The 20,720-nt window shown below is 33.8% G+C and overlaps 2 protein-coding genes across 2 annotated transcripts in view; both read left to right on the forward strand.

Moving 5' to 3' along the window:
- Positions 1-20,720, forward strand: part of LOC139523758 (uncharacterized) — a 312,433-nt gene that overhangs the window by 173,895 nt on the left and 117,818 nt on the right. The gene's annotated exons all lie outside the window — the stretch shown is intronic.
- Positions 9,442-17,564, forward strand: LOC139523756 (beta-1,3-galactosyltransferase brn-like). Its single transcript, XM_071318009.1, has 2 exons — positions 9,442-9,574; positions 16,352-17,564. The coding sequence occupies exon 2, from the start codon at positions 16,383-16,385 to the stop codon at positions 17,400-17,402; it is 1,020 nt and encodes a 339-aa protein (XP_071174110.1). The 5' UTR covers positions 9,442-9,574; positions 16,352-16,382; the 3' UTR covers positions 17,403-17,564.

Here is a 20,720-nt window from a genome sequence, read left to right on the forward strand (position 1 = left end):
GTGACAAACTATTGAAAAGTAATGTCTAAAAATTGAGATCCTAGAAAAATAATGACCAGAGATCAGTCAATTTGATGATGATGATGATGATGATGATGATGATGTTTACTGTCCAGTGGGAAATATTACATGCATTTACGGATAATCATATGTTAATGGGATTTGAATATCCCTGTTTGTACGTATGACTATGAAGCATATCACAGCTTTCATTTTATTTAGAATAGTTAATTTAACTTTATCTGCGAATTGAAATTATTAAATATTCTTTTCATAAAAAAATCTATATTTATTACAAGGTAACTATATAAATAAATTATAAATGGTTTATTATTCCATGTAGAAATAATTCCATGGTCTCGTTTTAACTATTAAACGGAAAATAGTAGTTAGTTGGTAGATAGTTGGAAAACTATTTTCATTCATTGAAATAACAAAGTTATACTGCGTCATTTAAAATGCCTTTAAAAAGAATTCATCAAATACAAGCAATTTTCAAATTCTCCATTGTTAATATATTCTTATTGTGCATTTTAATTGTTTCTGTATTAGTTCCTTTTCAAATACGTTTTTCAGCATTTTCATGCTCGGTTGCTTCGAATGAAACAAACGAAAAAGAAAACTAATTAAAATGTTTATTTAGATTAATCATTATACGTTTGTGTTCACTGATTAATTTGTGTCAAATGAGATCCCGGATGTTATATTGAAATATCAATTGAATATAATGATGACAAATGGCGGTTGATTTAACATGTTTAAATGCATATTGAGGGGAATAATATTATGTTACGGTTAATATGAATATTGACTCTGCTTTGAACTTGACCAACTCCCTGAGACGGATCATTTTTTAACTTGCTGGTTCACAAGATAACAATCCACGGGCATACATGTCACCGGTATACCCGGGCATATATTATTCGGACTCCGAACCAACCAGTCTCTGTGCACTCCCTTAAGGGAGCTACCATTTGATTTTTATGGGGGGGGGGGGGGGCTAGGATGAAAAATTTTGTCCTGCATTTTTTTTCAGTTGTAATCTCTGTCCTGCCTTTTTATTTTTCACTCTATTCGGTCCTGCCTTTTTTTTTATTAGTTTATCCTGACTTTTTTTACCTAAATTGTCATCCTGCCTTTTTTTTTGCAAAGTGTCTCATCCTGCCTTTTTTTTTTACTCAAAACTCCTGTCCTGCCTATTTTTTTTCAAATTTCATCCTAGCCCCCCCCCCCCCCCCCCCCCCCATAAAAATCAAATGGTAGCTCCCTAATGTCGCCTGCTTAAAGGTGAAGCAGCAAATGCAAATTTTAAAATGATTTTATTTAACTTGACTGGGGTTTGGGACACACAACGCCAACACTCCAGACGGACACACTGCCAGAAGACTATAGAGGTAATTATGTATATATTGATGTTCAGTGGTGGTCGTTTGTTAATATGGTTAATCAGTGTTTCTTGTTTGTTTTTTTATAGATTAGATCGTTGTTTTCCTGATTAAACTGTTTAACAATACTCATTTTGGGGCCCTTTATAGCTTGCTTTACGATGCGGGCCAAAGTGTTGAAGACCGTACTTTGAGCAATAGTTGTTTACTTTTGATACATTGGACGAAGCTTTGTCTTATTGGCACCAATACCACATCTTTTTATTCCTAGTCTGTATTTAAAAAATATAAGAATAAACTAGTAAACTCTATTTTGCTTAAATATGAAAAGTGACATGAAATTGATTTGCGATACCTCTCAGTAACTCTCACATATGCACTTTATGTCTTTTATGTTGTTAGGTTGATGACCCAACGATTTATGAGAAACACAACTTATTCTGGATGAGGGATGTATAAACCCCCTGCCACGTCCGGTCTGTGTATTTTTTTACCGACTACACGGTATGGGGTTTTCTCATTGCTTAAGGCCGTACAGTTACCTTTAATTAAGAATTGAAAGCTTCTTTTTGTAACTTCATTGTGGTGTAAAATCATTGACCGAAGTACATTTTGTATGAAGGGATTCATGCTAAAAATGTGCACACGGTCAACGCTTCTATAAACATATGAAGTTACAAAAAGAAGCATTCAATACTTATAATTACATTGTTTAGCTAGGATCATGAAAACACGATTTTTATCAATAATCTTCATACCCTTTATTCATGTTATTTGTAAAAAGTAAAATAACATGACAAACCGAACTCCAAGGAGAATTCACAACGTAAAGTCCTATATCAAATGGCAAAATCAAAAGCCTGAACGCATCACACGAAAGGAAAACTACTGTCACATTGCTGACCCGGTTCATTACAGACATTTCCTTTTGTAGAACATAGCGGATTAAACCTGATTTTATAGCTAGCCAAACCTTACACTTACAAGTTGTGATCTTTCAAAAAATCCAAGCTTTTCTTTCTATTGTTTTCGAGATTTCATTTTAATTAAAAGAGAAAGTTTCCATGTAAGTAACGAAAATCATGTGTGCCACTTGATACTCGGTGAGAGATATGGCCCACAATTAGGAGGCTAAGTTTCTCTTTTAAAAAAGCACACAAAGCGTACAAACAATCGGTTTTGGACTAATTGCTACAATTAATCGTATCATTTAAAATGTGATTAAAAAAATTACATCGGTTATTTAGTCCTTTAAAAAAGAAGATTTTAATAACAAAAAATTGGCATGCCTGATTGGATGTGTCTTGATTTTATGTTTAGGATTTATTATTAGTTTTGAAGTAGCTTTCACAAAACCATCAGCTTTATAATTTGAATTCTTTTACATTATTCATTTTTGGTCTTTTATACAGCTAGATATACAGTATGCTTTTTGCTCATATTTGGAGAGCAACGATGCCATATAATTGCTCGCTTCTACGGCATGTTGGTCTTTGGTGGACAGTTGTATCATTGACAATCATACGGCATCTTCTTTTTTGTTAGCATTTAAAAATGATAAACACATGATAAGATCTATGATTCCACAGACTGTTAGTCCCTATCCCGTCATGTAATCCAACTTAAAGCTCGTCCCAATCCAATCCTGTAATCGCACTGACTATTCGTCCCAATCCAATCCTATAATCGCACTGACTATTCGTCCCAATCCAATCCTGTAATCGCACTGACTATTCGTCCCAATCAAATTCTGTAATCGCACTGAATATTGGTCCCAATCCAATCCTGTAATCGCACTGACTATTGGTCCCAATCCAATTCTGTAATCGCACTGACTATTCGTCCCAATCCAACCCGACAGTTAAACCCATTATTCAGATGGAGCTGTTGGATGTATCTCAGACACGTTCGGTCCAAATGAGGACATCACATTTGATGCCTCGTGTTTAGTAATTGGCTTAACTATTTGATAGGTCTGCAATGGTTTGATGCAAGGCAAGTTAAAACTTTAATTTGAAAAAAAGAGATGTGGTACACGTATGATTGTTAATAAGACAATTCTCCACAAGAGACCAAATGACACAGAATTTAACAATTATAGGTCACCGTACGGCCTTCACCAACGAGCAAAGCCCATCTTTATTTCACGATCATTTAATAAGTAAAGACGTATATAATTTTTATATTAATAATGATAATTTTGCTACTTTGCCAAAATAGATTTCATTATTATATAAACATACTTACATACTTGTACATGTAGTTTATCGAAAAATTACTAATGTGCATGAATTTTTTTATTTCTTTTATATTTGAAATTGAAAATAATGATTATGAACATCGATTGTACAAATGTAGTGTAACATCAAGTGGCTAATATTACATTCATTTCACAAGGGTAACATATTAATTTGATATGAATATTAAAATTACGCTTTATGTAATACCTATTCGTACTAACCGGATCTTAAACGTGTTGGTGCTTAAAGTCAAAAGCCCAGAAGAGGACATATCTCCCTACCTGGACACTTTATTCCAAATTAGAGACGACACATTTTGACGCGACAAGGAATCAAACTTAGTTCGAACTTCTGCACTCGAGGCGAGATGAAAAATAGAATGTACAAATATTCAACATTAAAATCAACACAAAAGGTTTAGTTCTCTACTAGTTATTCTTATTATTTGATTTATGCGTTTAGAACAAGTACGATTTGATAATTCAGCGTCACAGAGGAAGGCTCACGTCAAGGAAGATTCAAATAGCTGTTGACAATTTGTATTAATAAAGTCAAGTAAAAAAAGACGTATAGATTCAGATGATTAGAGGCAAACAGACAAGGAAGAATAGAAGTCTTACCTTTTTATTTAAAAAATTGCGTGTGCATCATACAAAAAAGTCAAATCTTTAAATGACCTGCGGAATTAGACTTATCACCGGGTTTGTACTTAAAAGAGCAACCAGACCGTTGCAAAACGTTTTGTAAACTGTTATTTTCTTTTGGTTGCTTTCGTGTTTTTTTCATGGCATTTTACGACTTGTCAACCTTCTCTCTTTAACAATTATATATAATGTGATTTCCACTAAACGGCTACAATGATAGAGTTGCCTAAAATTTTGACGTTTTCATAACAGTGTTGACGAGACCATTTATTGACGTGAGCGTTCCTCTGTAACGCTGAATTATCAAATCGTACTTATTTCAGGTATCTATAGGTGAATAGAAAACTATTTAAATGAGATATTTTAATCCTTTTCAATAACCCATTACGATAGGTAGAGGTATTTCCATAACAGTATTGATAACTGCAATACTTATGTTGGTAATACTACTGAATGATTTACCTTTAACTTGCTTTTCATTGGCTATCGTTTGCAATGACAGTTCGTCAGAGGCCTTCCAGTAGGGATTAAAAAAGAATAAAAGAGTAAAGTTCATGCATGTGCACGAGATGAAAAAAAGAATGTACAAATATTCAACATTAAAATCAACACAAAAGCCGTTAGTTCTTTTGTTTGAATTGTTTTACATTGACTTATCGGGGCCTTTTATAGCTCTTATTTGTAATATCTTCACTTATTCTTACAACATTTGTATAAACTTCAAGATTATAAAAAAACCGGTTTTTTTCTAAAGTGAACATTGATTGGTTAAATATTTCTCAGTCATGTCCTGTTTTTGAATTTGTTTGTTAGCTTTTTGGTCATGAATGTTTGTCTCTAATATTTAATTAACTGTGCATTTGTATTCAGATATCGCAGATCAAATTTATTCGTTCATTGTTTAATCATACGTTTTTTGATTGAGTTAAGTCTGCCAATTGATATTTTATCGTATGTTTTTCTTTGTTGTGATGTTATGCTATTGTTTCAGAAAAAGGGAGAAGGTTTGGATCCATTAAAACGTTTAATCCCGCTGCAAATGTTTGCACCTGTCCTAAGTCAGGAATCTGATGTACAGTAGTTGTCGTTTGTTTATGTAATATATACGTGTTTCTCGTTTCTCGTTTTGTTTATATAGATTAGACCGTTGGTTTTCCCGTTTGAATGGTTTTACACTAGTAATTTTGGGGCCCTTTATAGCTTGTTGTTCGGTGTGAGCTAAGTCTCCGTGTTGAAGGCCGTACTTTAACCTATAATGGTTTACTTTTTAAATTGTTATTTGTATGGAGAGTTGTCTCATTGGCACTCACACCACATCTTCCTATATCTATTGTTATGGATGTTCCCAACGCATAAATCAAATAATACGAATAACTAGTAAAGGACTAAACCTTTTGTATAAAAAAGAAGATGTGGTATGATTGCCAATGAGACAACTATCCACAAAAGACCAAAATGACACAGACATTAACAACTATAGGTCACCGTACGGCCTTCAACAATGAGCAAAGCCCATACCGCAATATATTGAGCTATAAAAGGCCCCGATAAGTCAATGTAAAACAATTCAAACAAAAGAACTAACGGCTTTTGTGTTGATTTTAATGTTGAATATTTGTACATTCTTTTTTTCATCTCGTGCACATGCATGAACTTTACTCTTTTATTCTTTTTTAATCCCTACTGGAAGGCCTCTGACGAACTGTCATTGCAAACGATAGCCAATGAAAAGCAAGTTAAAGGTAAATCATTCAGTAGTATTACCAACATAAGTATTGCAGTTATCAATACTGTTATGGAAATACCTCTACCTATCGTAATGGGTTATTGAAAAGGATTAAAATATCTCATTTAAATAGTTTTCTATTCACCTATAGATACCTGAAAACATTCAGCAACTTAAAATCTAAAACACGCATCAAATATGTTTTCTTAAAGTTCTAAGGGAGGTAAGAGAATGAATGCAGTCAGTATATTATGATGAAACTTAGCAATAATAAAATAGTGTTACTTCACATATATATCCTGGACTACCACACATGCCCATTTTTATATAACTGGTCCGAAGGGCTAAGTGAGCTTTACTCATCTCTTGACGTCCGTCCATGGGGACCCTGTGGACAAAACATACAAATTTTCTTTTTTTTAAAGAACAAATGAATGGAATGAAACCAAACATGGCATGAATGTTTCTTATGAGGTGCTGACCAAGTGTTGTTACTTTGCAGCTGATCCATTTTCCAAGATGGCGCCAGCGGGGGACTGCGTTTAGAATAGGACGCAATGGACAGAACATACTTTTTTTTCTTTAAGAGAACCAATGAATGGAATGAAACAAAACATGGCATGATGTTCCGTATGAGGTGCTGACCAAGTGTTGTTACTTTGAAGCCGCTATGTCATCCCAGTTTGCCATCAGAGAGGGACTTAATTTAACATAGGACCCTATGTGAAATACATACAAATGACTTTTTCTAGAAAAACGTTTAATGGATTGAAACCAAAGAAGGAATGAATGTTTCTTTTAAAGTGCTGACCAAGTGTGTTTAATTTATAGCTGACTTGTCATTGCCCTTATAAAGTCATTATCTATCTATTAGTCTTCTGCTCTTATAAAATTACGAGTCCAATATCAAACCATTTTTTAGCCTCAATCATTATTAGAGTATTTGTTATGATTTTAATCTATTTTTTACATAATTTCCAACGCCGAAATTAAATCAAGTGAGTGACCCAGTGGCCTCTTACGACTAGTTTTATTTAGTATAAGTTATACTTTCGAATTGATAAAATTATTGTTTTGTCATGCGAAGAAATTGCCTCCATTGAAATTCTGCAAATATCCATGGAGCAAATTACATAGATGATAAATATTGACCATTTATTTGGGTATATTGCCGTATTCTTAACGACACGTACATGAAGGTCATTAATTTATCTGCCGTATGAGGTCGACCGGGATTTTTAGCGAGGATTTCTTTGCATGTAACAGATAGAAAACTCAGGTTGAGAATTCATAGAACAGAAAAAGGGGCAGTGGCAAATATTTCGTGTATATTTCGGACATATAGAGAGGATTACCCCTGAACCTTTTGCCCCCAAAAAACTCTTCATTTACTTTTATGTGCCTTCGGACTTTATGTTTTGAATTGAAGTTTAACTTTCCATATTAGATATTTATTTTAATGTAAGCTCTGCGTGGTAAAAATCACGTGATGCAGAATATAGTATCTTGGAGTTAGGCATTTTTTTTCTTTGCGGGCGAAGACTTCCAGCAAACAGCATGCATGTGTATGACGATTGTAAAGTTGCTTGTCCTGAACATGAATAGATCGGTTAAAAAATAGAGAGCATAACAAAACAAGAATGTGTCCACAGTACACGGATGCCCCACTCGCACTATCATTTTCTCTGTTTAGTGGACCGTGAAATTGGAATAAATTCTCTAATTTGGCATTGAAATTAGAAAGATCATATCATAGGGCACGTGTATACTAAGTTTCAAGTTGATTGGACTTCAACTTCATCAAAAAGTACCTTGACCAAAAACTTTAACCTGAAGCGGGACAGACGGACGAACGAACGAACGGACAGACAGACAGACGGACGAACGGACGCACAGACCAGAAAACATAATGCCCCTCTACTATCGTAGGTGGGGCATAAAAATAAGTGGGAGGGGGGGGGTGCGGTTCCAAAGGGAATAGTTTTATCTTATGAACTTTACACTTGAAAGATATTTGATACTTTGCCGTATTCTAAACGACACGTACATGAAGGTCATACATTAATTTGTTGAATGCGTATTTATTGAACGGTACATAATGCAAGTAAATAACTGGGAAAACACACGAAAGAGCTTATTTTAACTTTGTGAAAGTTAAAATCAATGAAATTATTATATTGTATTTACTGGTAAGGAAATAAAACTGCGCGATTCTCTCGGCAATTCTAGATTTATTCATGGAAGTATTATATTGACTACTTCCATGATTTATCAAACAGCTGTTGTACGATTTTATTTCTGTTAAATATTTCTATGTAAAGTGCATGCAGCGTGTAATATAAATTGTTATCCGTAATAAAAAAGGTTTCCCATTATTCTCTTATACTATTCTATAAACTCCCATCCACAACTTCAAACGTCTATTTGTTCTTCTTTGAGTCTGTCATGTAAATCTGGCTTTCGTCATGAGCTTCCTCTAAAGAATGTTCATGATAAGTTATTACATAACTTTGAAACGACTTATTTATCAAATTTAACTGCAATTGTCTAGAGTATCAAGCCCAAACAATCTGACATGTATAAAAGGCCATTATTCTCTTTTCTAATAATTCACAGAGTCTTTGCAGACTGTGTGTACTGAAGGGAAGACGCGTCGTTTTATACATTCATTATTCAGTACACTGCGTTCATTAATACCATTAATTATTCCATTTTAAATTTGCTGGTCTTAAATCGTTTCTGATCAACAATTGATAGAAATAGGAATCATAGAATAAATATTGTTTGAAATTTAATCTAGCTACTGCTAGAAATAAAGCAAAAGGTGTCCACCTTCTATTTTGTTTCCCTTTTCAACTACATTTATTTTTGTGTATGTTTAAAATAATGACATACTATAATCCTTCAATAAATATACTGCAAATACAGTTATTTGTAGCTATTTGCTTTTATTTGTCTTTCTTCATTTGTCTCTCCCTAAAACACTCTGAAAAACACCCCGTTTACCTAGTATATATATCATATATTAAAAGTCTGTCAGGCCTTAAACAGGCTTTTTCTATCGTGATTAACGTTCGTACATTGAGATAACAGCTCGTTGTATTATATTTTATTCAGCTAATGATTTATATATTTACATTATATATCTATTTATACACACTTGATTATTTATAGCCATAAATCATATAAATGTATTATAAATAATAAGAAATGATTATTTTTAAGATAACAATTCATTTGTCTTTGTTTGCTTCCTTCCTTAAGCAAATATGAAACATGCCCATTATCTTAATTATGGCACGCGGGAAAAGTAAACACCTGTTCAGGTTTATTTATGGATATTAAAATAAACCCCATAAATGTAAATAAATCCTTATATTATCATCATCACTTGACATCCCGAGGAGTGCACATGTATATACACAAACCAGGAAACTCAATCATAAAAATATATGTGACGTTCTGATTCAGGTAATCAGCTGATAAATTGGTTCAATTTTGCAATTAGATAGCATATCTTAACTTCATGATCGTTCACCTGTGTGTCATACATCAGATTATATAATTCTTCTTAAGAAGGTAAGTTGACATTCATATTTTCCCGATTGTTTATCAGTGAAACGTACTTTGTCGATGTCTGTTTGACAAAAATGTTTGATACACGTGGTAATTCTAACTTAACTTTTAAAATTGAAAGTATCGACTAAAACAGGATGTATCAAACATATGTGTATATGGATCTTAAAACAGAACATTCAATACATGTAAAATTATTGACATTTTCCGCACCTTCAACTTATTGTATCTGATTTCATCACAAGTATCCACTTTGTTATTGTATATTGATCAAATTTTTTTTCATGTTGCTTTTGGAATGTATCTGTTTGTTTTTGTATTAACTTGTATTATAATTGCAGATTGCTATAAATATATTACTAATTTAAAAGTTCCATAAAAATCAAAAGTGTGGGGGCGGGGGGGGGGGGGGGGGGGGGAGATGGGGTCGGGGTCAGGGTCGTTGTGACTTAATTGTGAGCAAATTAAATTAACCTGGCTAATACCAAGACTATTATCAGCGATTCGATCAGCATCCATGAAAATTGATGGATACATGCATAATAAATGGTGTTCAAATTGGAAAGTACATACATATAGAACGAGCGTTATTTTGTATAATCTCTACACACTACTGATTGAGTAGTAAATTTCAAAAGATTTAATAGTATCAAACTTAATATTCACACCGAGGACACTCCAGTGTTCATGCAAATTTAGGAAATTTGTCATTGAGACAGAAACCAATCAACACAAACAGCCTGAATATGACATAGTTGTCAGCATATATAGGTCCATCAATTGATGCTGCATATATATATATGTACTAGAACACACCCGTGATATCGCGGGTCCGTGACTGATTTAAAGTATATAATTATGTTCAAGCCTTATCTTAGTATTAGTACTGTCATCTGATAAAGTCATGCCGATTATAAGATACACAATTTTCTCTGCTTTCAAATCTTTCTGTTTGAACCCGTCGAACTGGAACTTATCAATTATTGGTAATATTAAATATTTGGAAAACAAAAGGTCCTGAAATGGAGTATTTTTTAATCAACAGCATTGTCCTATATTAGTTATAAATAAAGTTGAATTCTTTGATTCGCTGTTCTACGTCATGCCCGCTAACAAATTGAAACTTTTTTTAGTCCAGATTTTTAGTATTCGTATTGTTATCTTAGAAAGTCTTACGGATTAAAATACTACAATAGGCAACAATTTGACAATTTAGTAGTGTCAACCCTGTGATTACAACCCGTTTATATAGCATATTATAGTCCTGAATACAACGTTTGGTGGTGCGCCTGTCAGATGCGGAACGTACAGATAAGGTAATAGGTAACAGGTGAATATACTATTGGTATCGGTAGCGGACTCGACCCGGAACTTCTTAATTAATGGCAATATTAATTACGTGGAAAACAAAAGGGCCTGGAGTGGTGTAATTTTTAATCTACACCTTTGTACTATATTAGTTATATATAAAGTTGAATTCTGTGATTCGTCGTTTTTACGTGATGACGGCTGACAAATTGGACCTCGTAATTTTAGTATTATAGATATGTCAAGTAAAAGATTTTTTTATCAACTGTCAACAGTTAAAGACTGAGAAAAATAATGCAAGCAACATTCCTGTCATTTTATTAAATATTGGTTTCCATTCTTTTACGTTGTCTGTATCCCCCTTACCACCCTGAAATGGCCCTGGCTGAAACCATTAAATCAAAACATAGATGGTTGATTCGTTTTCGTATGCAGCATCACGAGATATCTAACACGTCTATTACAATAATCTTATGCTGTGTCATGATATACATGTATGTGTATATGAGGAATAAATGTGTAGTATTATAAAAACAAAGAAGTATTATGAATATGTTTCTCGTTGTATGTATTACATGGAAATGGAATTTCATTTGTGAAAAGGAAAAAGAATATGTTCCGCAACGGCATTGTTTGTGTTTAATGGAAAAAGCTATTAAACTTGATTTTATCATTCAAATTTGGATTGTAAGCGGAAATGCAATTACATGACAAATAAAAAAAATCACTAAATTCAGATGTTTTAAAACCATATCTAACATTTCTATCAAACAAATATATATATTTACGTACTACAAGTAAAAATCTAGAAGTCTGACATGCATTGTGTATGAAGGTCCGCAGGGTGTCTCCCTGTATTTTTAAAGCCCATTAATATGTATTCTCTTTTTTTGTTGGCCACCTTACTAGGAAGTTAACTACCAGGATTTGCTTTACAAATTTAAACAAAGACACGCTTCCATATCATTGTGTACTTTCCGCGAAACAGTTTAATTCCGAAGGGGTCTGCTTGACTGTGCAAAATGAATATATTCGGAGTAACGCCTATAGTCGGAATCGAAACTATAAATTTAAACTTTAATTTTAGGAGAGATCCAGATAAATTCTGAGCACAAATATATAGATTTATTTGAGGGTCACGTATCTAATCAAAATCCAAACTTAATATCCTTGATCCAATTATTTGATGTATTATGCAATCTGTCTTTTCCCACCCTAAGAATATTTGAAATACAATTGACTTCATACAAACAACAATCAATCCTTTTAAAGATTATTTTCATAGAAATTGTATTTTACTTAAAGCAAACAGTCAAACAGTATTTTCGAATGTTAACACTAATGTGAAATTATAGATAAAAAAGGCTGATGAATATGTCAAGCATAGTAGTTTTAATTATTTTTTACTGAAAACTTAAAAAATAATATATAGTATTGAAAATACATATCATCTGAACGAGACCCTGTGATACCCACGTTTCGTGTTTGGAGATAAAAATGCAATGCGTATAGATTTATTTCCCGCTATGAAATGACACGACAAGTAAAATTACTAAGGACAAGCCTAGGTGGATTCTAATTCGAGCCGGACATTTTTTAATCAAAAGCGTAAGGTGAGATTTTCACAAGAACTCGATTTTGTAAGGTAAAAGTAAAAAAAAAAAACAATGGGTATATTTGGTTGAACATAAAATTGCATTGCAACAAGCCATTGCGAACATATTAAATAGTTAGCCAATTACCTAACACGAGGCATCAGATGTGGTGTCGTCATTTGAACAGAACGTGTCTGCGTATCTAAACATCCAACAGTTCCATCTGTAGAATGGGTTTAACTGTCGGATGGGATTGGGACAAACAGTCAGTGCAATTACAGGATGGGATTAGAACGAGCTGTATGTGGGATTACATGACGGGATTGGGACTAACAGTCTGTGGGATTATAGATCTTATCGTGTGTTTATCATTTGTAAATGCAAACAAATACAGTTTTGTAAGAAGATGCAGTAGGAATGTCAATGAGGAATTTTTCACCAAAGAACAACTGCCGAAGAATGAAGCAACTATCGGTCACCGTTTGCTCTCCAAAAATGAGCAAAAAGCATACGGCATAGCTACATTTGTACATGTAGCCATAGCTACATTTGTACATGTAGCTGTATAAACGACCAAAGATGAAAAATGTAAAACAATTCAAATAAGAAATCTAATGGTTTCTGAAAGCTACTTAAAAACTAATATAATAATAAATCATAAAAATAAGATCAAGACACATCCGATCAGGCATGCCAATTTTTTGTTATTAAAAATAATTTATTGATATATTTTAATATTTTATGTTAAAAAGCTTCCCCAAGACTACTTTTGCATAGGTACTATTTCTGTACTAAAAATTTGTAGTACTGGAAATCTACTTTTAATATTCAGTACTATTTTGTTACTCTAAAATTATTGTAATATTTAGGTACCTGTATTTTACAGTACTTTATTTGTACTTGAAATTTAAGTACTACAGATTTTTGGTTACTACCGTTACATTTTCAGCATTTTGAAAGTTTTTCAATTTCAAATCTCTAAAAGTTATGATTTTCAAACATGGAATATTGTATTATTTCTGTACCAAAATATTTAGTACAAATCAAGACTTTAGTACTGTAAAATACAAGTACCTAAATGTTACAATAGTTTTAAAGTAAAGAAATAGTACTAAATATTAAAAGTAAATTTCCAGTACTGCATTTTCTTAGTACAGAAATAGTACCTTTGCAAAAGTAGCTATGTACACTTTAAGAATAATAAAAGTTCTTGAAAGAATCTGAAAAATGTGATGTGAAAATAATGGATTACTTGTTTGTAAATTGACTTGCAGATCCTAGCAGATCAACTCATACGATGTAAACAATTGCAAACTTAAAACTTCTTTTAAAAAAATCATGCAAAGAAAATAATTATGTGTCTTCCTAAAACAAAATCCGATTATCAAGTAAAACTGCAAGAAATCACAGAAAACTGTTGCAATTAAGTAAATGTTTCGTTTTAGTTTCAATTTTTATATTATTTATTTATCAGCCTTTTTCTAATGAAGTAGAACACGTTATATCTACCATTCAAATATATATGACGACCTCTGTGATACATGTAAATGCAGCATTGGTTCCAACACTTGATAGGGTTATTTAGAGCACTATTAGTTCGAATTCTCAATAATACATGTTAGATCGCATAATGTCGACTTACATTAACTAATCAGCCCTACAAAAATACTATTTTTTAAACTGACCAGAAGACCTCTTTAAGACACTTGTTTTTTTTTTATTGATGCAAACATTACATTGCTATTCGGACAAATCGTCCTAATCATGCTAATGTCCAATACACATGGATGTTATTAGTTCTTAAAATGCCGTACTATAACAAAATATTTGGATTTAAAAGTATACATTTTCTAAAATATCATATCTGGTTTTTTTTTAAATTGATATTACATAATATATAATTGGGAACATTCAATGATGATTTTGCTTTACAAGAAACAGGGGAAGAAGTTTGTTCTAAATTTGTATTACACAGTTTTTGTAGTTGTTTAACTTTATGTACATGTTCAAACTACATAGATTTACAAATGTTAAAGTTTTACCTTCAAATGTACAAGTTCAAATTAATTAGATTTTATAATTTTACATCTGATCATAATAGTACGGTATTATTTTTGTTCTTTTGTGGAATTTAAAAAGCGTATACGATTCATTTTCACTGTAAATTAGCAAAATTAGCTTAATTATCTGGAATGTCCTATCAATGTCTGAACGCAGTCGTTTAAGTTCGTAACATATTCCTACGGGTCGGGAAGGATCCGAATAGTTCGGCGAAGCACCCCGACAGTTATGTGCGTCCCATAACATTCGGGGAAACTCAACCGATTTTGTGTAGTCGGATTACAATCATGTCTATGTCGTGACAGATTCTGCTGTATCGGATCAAAATCCTAACGATGTTCTGTGTATTCCGGACGGTGTCCTGTGGAACGGGAATGATATTGAAATTTTTTTCATTGCTGTTTTTCTGCCGATTGAGTTCAGATTGCATCCAGATCTTGTCGATTGCGAACCGTTGTTGCCGAAACCGTTCCGGAACAGTCCCGTTATTAATACGAAATTCGTCTATGATACCCACGTCAGAGTCCCGACAATTACAGAATACAATACGACTGAGACCAGACAAAGCCGTTTGCAATGCGATAGATCGGACCGTTAAAGAATTACGTTCCGACAGTACTCGATCATCCCGAGTATGCCGGCAAATTTCGAACGGATAACTTCCGTCAGCGTCGGTTCACTGTCTGGTCACTGTCTGATCTCTGTCGGAGTACATTCGGTAGAATCGGAACGCAGTCGTGACAGACTCAGTGGAATTTTACCTGGAGAAAGATACAAATTGGATTAGAAGCGGATTGAGAACGGGATTATCGGGATAAATTCGCTCGGAAATGGTTGAATATCGACGCTTCCTGAACGATATCTGATTGTTGTCGTGATTAAGTTATTTGTTTTACAAATTTTAATTAAAGTTTGAATTTCTATTCACGATTCACAGGATCTTGATCAGACTTTTGACAAATTTTAAGCGGGAATGGTCCTGTCAAGGACGGCAGTAAAAATCGTGAATGTGTGACCCTAGCTTAAAAATTGGGAATGAAATTGTGGAATATGTTAAAGAGACAACGATCAGACTAAAGAGCAGATAACCGCCGAATGTCACCAATGGGTCTCCAACGCAGCGAGAAAATTTCACACCCTGAGTTGGACCTCGGCTCGCCCCTAAATAGAAATGTGAATGGTTATCGAACTTCTTCTTGTAGTTACAAAAATATCCAACTTATTCAGACAAGTTCTAGTACTCTTTTCAACTAAGTGATTCTTCTAATTTAAGATATTTATAAAATGACATGTTTTGTACCATTAACACTATTGGAATTATTATGAGTTATAAATTGAAAAGTCATGTTTTAACCACGCAAATACGATACGAAATGTTTACTAGATTCTTCTGTTGTGATAACTGTGTGTTACACGGTATTTTTTGTACTCTATATATTTCGTTTTATATTTTATCTGATTCACACATAGGTATAGTAATTTACTAAAATTAAGAAATCAATGTACACTGGAATGTGTCAAAGAGATAACAGCCCGACTAAAGATAAGAAAACAACCAAAGGCCACCGATGGGTCTTCTTGGTGAAATGATGTTGTTTTATCTGTAGTTCGATGTTAAAGAACAAAGAATCATTATAATACTATTTTTTTGGATATATTCATGTTATTTCATTATTCAAAATCTGTATTTTTTTCAAAGTCATTCCGACATTCATGTTGTAAATTCGACATTTAATTTTGACATAAAAGTTTTATAACGTATTTATAGAAAATTATTGATGGAGTGCATCATTAATTGTATTTATTATATTTTCAGAAAAACAAACAAACAGAAAGTCTAGATTGATATGCGTTATTCGACAGTATGTGCATGCAAATGGCTAATTAAATTTACCGCGGCTATTATAGTCATTGTGATAACCTTTTGTATTGGACTGCACAGTGAAATATCCAAGGACCACAATGCTACACTAGTAACGCCAACACCTACCCTTTCACCGGAAGAGGGACTTCAAATATATATCAAAAATCTCAGTTCTTGGCAAGATCATAATGACAGTGCAATCGTCAATTCACATCCATATCAGTATTTAATAGTCCCGACAAAAATTTGTAAACTAAACGGAGCTGTGTCCGACCCATTTCTTTTAATAGTTGTCAAATCCTATGTTTCAAACATAGGACATCGTGAAGCTATTCGTGCAACGTGGGGAAAGGATCTTCCTTCGTCTGTCAGACTCGTTTTCATTCTAGGATATTTAGATTTCATGAAATCGTACATTGCAATTGAAAGCAATCGATACAAAGATATAATTCAAGAAGATTTTTTCGACGTCTACAGAAATAATACCGTAAAGACAATCATGGGATTTAATTGGGCCGTGGATAATTGCAAGGAATCTCAATACACATTTTTTGTGGACGACGATTACATAGTCAACATTCCGAAACTGTTGACTTACATCAAATCCCACCATAAATACAGTAAAGGGGTAGGTCTTTATGCTGGATACATGTGGGAAAAGGCTTTTCCGAAACGAACAAATCTTTCAAAATGGTATGTTCCGTATAAAGACTATCCATGCGTGTATTGGCCTAAATATGTAGGTGGCGGTTCTATGATGATTTCTATGGATGTAGCAACAAAAATGAAAGAAGCATTTCCATACATTAAACCTATATTTATAGACGATGTGTATATAGGAATAGTTGCAGCAACCTTAGGTATAAAAGTTCGAATGGAGGGCCGATTCTCTCCAGACTACAAACCTAATAATATAGGAGTGTTGTACTCTACTCATGGTGTTGCATCATCTAGTGCTTTAATTCACGATTGGGAAATGATCAAAAGTAAAATCCGGAAATAGATTCTCAATTTATCATATATTGTATTCTGCTACTGTTGTTAATTTTAAATTATTTCTAGTCCACAGAAAAAGAATACTCAAATTAAGATATTTTTAATAACAGAGTTAGTTTGTATGGTGCTCCTTTTTAAAGAAATATGAATATTAAATGTCGGCAGAGAATTTGTGTTATTCCGTAATTACAGAATCTATTTCTTTCTTACCTTCGTTCTAACATGTCATATTCTTTTTTTAATATTGTCATATTATACTTACCGACTTCAGAAACGCAACACTAGATTATTCTTTTTAATTACCATTTTCAAATACAGTATTCAATTTTTGTTAAAAAAACTTTTGAACAGAAATTTCTTTCATTACTCAAAGCTCCATGCTGAAGGCCGTACCTTGACCTATAATAGTTTTCTTTTATAAATGATTACTTGGATGGAGAGTTGTCTCATTGGCACCCATACAACATCTTCCTATATCTTTTGACACATCTGTGTCATCTCTGCTATCGTTCACTTAAATATCGTCATTTGAGATTTGTCGACCAACAAAAGGTTGTTATTTAGGTTGGATTGGTCGGTCCGACATCTCTGCTTGATCAGGATTCGTTACTTTTTCGTTACTTGGTGGCATGACTGTATTGTGTTAGAGAATTCTACGTATTAATCAGAAATAGAAGGAATGGAACAGTATTGATATGGAACACGATGTTGACTTTATTATTATTAATAATAATAATAATAATAATATCTTTATCTAGAGAGAGTAACTCATTCGGATTACACCAATTTTCAGTAAGGCTCTCTAAATACAATAATAATTACATTATAAATAAACACTGCATCAATAATAATGATAAATAAAGATTATATACAATTTAAAAAAATAAAATACTATAAACAATTATGATATGGCATTACAGTACAAATGTGATGGTAATGTTAAGAGTACATATATTTGTATTTATGTTTAAATTCTGATTACTGTATTTGATTTTTTGATTGAATTAGGAAGAGCATTCCACACTTTTGGTCCAGTGTACGAGAAACTAGACTTATACAACTCTATATTTGGTTTTGGAATTATAAAATTATCTGAGAATGAAAATCTCGTATAATATTTTTGGTTTGCAGAAGCTGATACAATAAGACTGGACATATATTCTGGAGCTAAGCCATGTTTTGCCTTATACATTAGAAATGATTTGTGATAAAAGAGGGACGAAAGATACCAAAGGGACAGTCAAACTCATAAATCTAAAACAAACTGACAACGCCATGGCTAAAAATAAAAAAGACAAACAGAAAAACAATAGTATTCTTTGTGTGATTGGCACAATGTTACATTCGTGAAATAATTCTCTTGAAGGTTTGGTGTAATCATGTTCGTCTAAAATTATTCTTGCTACCCTTTTTTGCAGTTTTAGTAAAGCCCCAGTCCCACTGGACCACGATCGCACCACGCCCAACGCGATCTTAAATAAATTTAGTTCGTGGTGAGGTCGCGGTATGAGCGGCATGAAAATATAAGTTGATGTTGCTTTCACGATAATACTACGTCCTCTCTACGCTTCTACAAAGATCCCGCTACGATTATACCACGTTCTCACCGTGCTTATTCTGCGACCTCACTACGCTTATCAAGATCTTTCTACGCTCTTCACGTTCTCACTAAGACCATACCACGAGTTATCCGATTGCAACACGATCTTATTGCGATTATAACACGTTCTTACCACGATTATACTACGTCCATAGCGCGATCTTACTACGTTCTCAGCAATAACGTCAACATCGTGTTCCATATCAATACAGTTCAATTCCTTATATTTCTGATTAAATCTTAAATTTCTCGGAAACAATACAGTCATGCTTCCAAAATCTACCAGAACACGTGGGCATGGTGGTAGGAGTTGATGTAGAGGCAGAGGGAGCAAAGTAACGAATCCTGATCAAGCAGAGATGTCGGACCGACCAATCCAACCTCAATTACAACATATTGCTGGTCCATAAAGCTCAATGACGATATTTTAGTGAACGATAGCAGAGATGACATAGATTTATCAATATATATATATATATATATAGGAAGATGTGGTATGAGTGCCAATGAGACAACTCTCCATCCAAGTAACAATTTATAAAAGTGAGCCATTATAGGCCAAGGTACGGCCTTCAACACGGAGCCTTGGCTCACATCAATCAGCACGCTATAAAGGACCCAAAATATTACTAGTGTTAAACCATTTAAACGGGAAAACCAACGGTCTAATCTATATAAAAAGAAGCATATAGAAGCATGATTGAGCCGTTACAGCAAATGAATAATTACATTCAAACAAACAAAATCTAGGGAGCTTTTTTTATGTATTTTATGTGAAAATGACAATGAGAATGATGGTCGTAGTGTGAACGTAGTAAGGTCGTAAGAAGAGCGTGATGAGGACGGCAAGGGCGTGCTAGAATCGTACTATGGTCGTGAACAGCGTGGTATAGTCGTAGTGGAAGCGTAGTTGGGTCACAGGGAGAACGTGATGGTCGTAGTGAGGTCGTGATAACGTCGCTGTACGATCGTAGCACAGACTCTCCGAATAGAATCACGCTTTCGCTACGCTCTCGCTACGATTGTACAGCGACCTTTGCGATCTTACTACGATCTTAGTGCGCTCTCACTACGCTTCTACTACGACCTGATTTCGCCACAACCGCACCACGATTGTTTTGAACATATTCAAAGTTGGCCACGCTCTTCACGATCTTGAAGACCTCACCACGACCGTGATACGACCTTACTGCGATCTACACGATCACACTACGATCATCAAAATTTGCATTTTTTTCACAGATCGTAGTGCGATCGTGGCCTAGTGGGACTGGGGTATTAACTATCTACTAAAACTGCAAAAAGGGCAGCAAGAGAACGTAGTAAGATCGCTATATGAACGTAGGATAATCGTGGTAAGAACGTGCTATAATCGAAGTAGAAGCGTGATAAGATCGTGTTGCAATAAGATAACTGGTGGACTGGTATGGTCGTAGTGAGAACGTGATGAGCGTAGAACGATCTTGATAAGCGAAGTGATGTCGCAGAATAAGCGCGGTGAGAACGTGGTATAATCGTAGCCACGATCCGAATTTATTTTAGATCGCGGTAAGCGTGGTCCGATCGGGGTCTAGTGGGACTAGGGCTTTAAACAATATCACTTTATGGAGTGATTACTTACACAATAATTGGGTTGGAAAATATTGTATGAATTAATTTCTCCAAAAGCTGTGCTGCATTTGTATTGAGACTTCCGAAAGGTCGTCAGTGATGAGGAAACAAGTC

This window comes from Mytilus edulis, chromosome 5 (genome assembly GCF_963676685.1).
Source record: "Mytilus edulis chromosome 5, xbMytEdul2.2, whole genome shotgun sequence".
NCBI classification, from domain to species: Eukaryota; Metazoa; Mollusca; class Bivalvia; order Mytilida; family Mytilidae; genus Mytilus; species Mytilus edulis.

Bases quoted from the DNA above. Each gene is read 5' to 3' on its own strand.
- LOC139523756 (XM_071318009.1), top strand. From the start codon at position 16,383: ATGCGTTATTCGACAGTATGTGCATGCAAATGGCTAATTAAATTTACC.